Source organism: Plasmodium reichenowi, chromosome 4 (assembly GCF_001601855.1).
Source record: "Plasmodium reichenowi strain SY57 chromosome 4, whole genome shotgun sequence".
In the NCBI taxonomy this organism is placed as follows: domain Eukaryota; phylum Apicomplexa; class Aconoidasida; order Haemosporida; family Plasmodiidae; genus Plasmodium; species Plasmodium reichenowi.
The window spans coordinates 821,663-824,035 of record NC_033649.1 but is presented as its reverse complement, the minus strand read 5'-3'; the positions used below and the strand labels follow the sequence as shown (position 1 = coordinate 824,035).

Sequence of the window (2,373 nt, the reverse complement as noted above, 5' to 3'; positions counted from 1 at the left end):
AAAAAAAAAAAAAAGGGAATAACTAAAATATTAATATAATAATATATATAAGAAAAAAAACATATATATTAGAATTATAATTTTATTGTGTATTTATAAATATCCAAATTGCTTATAAACAAATTAATATCAAAAATTATTAATTTATTTTATTATATATTTTTCTATATTAATATTATATAATATAAACAAATTCTTATAAATTATAATAAAACTTTAGGATACAAATAATTAAAAACAAAAAGAAAAAAGTAAAAAGAAAAAAGTAAAAAGTAAAAAGAAAAAAGTAAAAAGAAAAAAGTAAAAAATAAAAACAAATTAATAGAAAAACACGATAAGAATAAATTTTAAATTATAATATATAATAATAAATACAATAAATAAATATGTATTTTCAATAATCTTACATATTACTACAAAATGTAATATATTAAGAAAAAAAGTAATAACTTTATAAAAAAACACATAAATGTTTTTAAAATATTATTAATTTAAATAATAAATAGTAAAATATAATTATTTTATATAATTTTTTTCTTTTTTCTTTTAATTATAAATGTTATTTAGGAAATAATTATAAATAATATATAGATACGATAAAAATAAAAGACCCATGTTCTTGAAATAAGAACATTTCCTAATAATAAAAATCATATATACATTTTACATATATATATATATATATATATATAATATACATAATATATTCAATATTAAATCCTACAGAAAGAATATACAGATAGAAACTTTTTAGTATTCCTTTATTTTAGAAATTAATAATATTATTTATTTTATATACGAATTTTTTATACTTCAATTTTATATATAAAAAAGGAAAAAAGAAATTTAAATAAATGTTTAATATAGTTTATTAAAATATATGAAATTTTTCCACATATAAAATTTTGATTTATTTTTTCTATATATTAGAAAATTTTAAAAATGTATAAATTAAAATAATATAAAGAATATGAAAGAAATAATAATAATAAATTAAAAAAAAAGATATAATTCATTATTAACAATAATAAAATATACTATTTAAAAAAAATATATATTAATTACAAAACAAAAAAAAAACCAAAAAAAATAAAATATAATAAAATAAATATGTAGGAAAAACAACAAAAAAAATAAAATATAATAAAATAAATGTGTAGGGAAAACAACAAAAAAAATAAAATATAATAAAATAAATATGTAGGGAAAACAACAAAAAAAATAAAATATAATAAAATAAATATGTAGGAAAAACAACAAAAAAAATAAAATATAATAAAATAAATGTGTAGGGAAAACAACAAAAAAAATAAAATATAACACTGTTAATTAAAAATTATTCAATTTGTAATAAAAAAAAAAAAAAAAAATCTTACAATAAAAAAGGACATAAAATTTTTCTATATATATGGTTGTTCCTTTTTAATGTGGAAACATATATATATTATTATTATTCTATATAGTCCTAAACAATAAAATATTCATTTTTAATTTTTTTTTTTTTTTTTTTTTTTTTTGATATTGCATGTGTCAATATTTATTGTTATATATAAATTCTATTAATAATAAATATTCAAATAATACTTAAAAAATTAAAATTAATCTTTATTAATCCACCATGGATGTTCAGTTAATTCATTTAAGTCTGTCTTCATTCTACTTTCTAGGCATAATAATGTCTATAAAGAAAATATATATATATATATATATATAAATTTATTTATATTTATATGTGTGTATAAACATATATATATATATATATATATATATATATATAAATCATTTCATGTATTAAAATATAAAAAAAAACATCCATTATGCACATACTATATAAAACATCATCATTATTATTATTATTATTTTTTTTTTTTTTTTTTATATCTTACGTTAATTATATCTTTGAGACCTTTAGGCCATTGTTGGGCTAACTGAAATACATTTATATTCAAATTATATTTTAAGAAATTATTAAATGTTCTATCATTTGGTGGGTCAGCTCGTTTCCATATATAATTTAAATTCCATATCCATATAAAAAATATACCAAGCATATATTTATCTACACAATGTACATCAAAATAATATTTTTTTCTTTCTTCTTGATCAGTAATAGTTGATAAATATTCAAAAGGATTATCTATTTTTAATTTTATATGTTCTCTAATAATATCCCAACACTCTTTTGGAATACATGGGATTTTTCCAACACAAGGCTGATAAGATTGAAATGAATACAAATCATTTCCATTTCCTTTAATATGTCTTAATTTGTGTGTATACATTGGAGCACATTTAGCTAAATCACATAAACGTAACTCACCATTGTTTTCTATCAATATATTTTCAGGAGATATATCAAGATGTACCAATCCT

General features: G+C 15.0%; 1 protein-coding gene across 1 annotated transcript in view; it reads right to left on the bottom strand.

Moving 5' to 3' along the window:
• Positions 1–1,598: 1,598 nt before the first annotated feature.
• The window catches only part of PRSY57_0421900 (serine/threonine protein kinase, FIKK family), a gene marked incomplete at both ends in the record, with an annotated part of 2,960 nt that continues 2,185 nt past the window's right edge, over positions 1,599–2,373 (bottom strand). The window contains 2 exons of the mRNA XM_012906072.2: positions 1,599–1,679; positions 1,887–2,373. The exon at positions 1,887–2,373 is cut by the window's right edge and continues 1,859 nt beyond it. Coding sequence (XP_012761526.2) covers positions 1,599–1,679; positions 1,887–2,373 — 568 coding nt within the window. The remainder of the gene's footprint in view (positions 1,680–1,886) is intronic.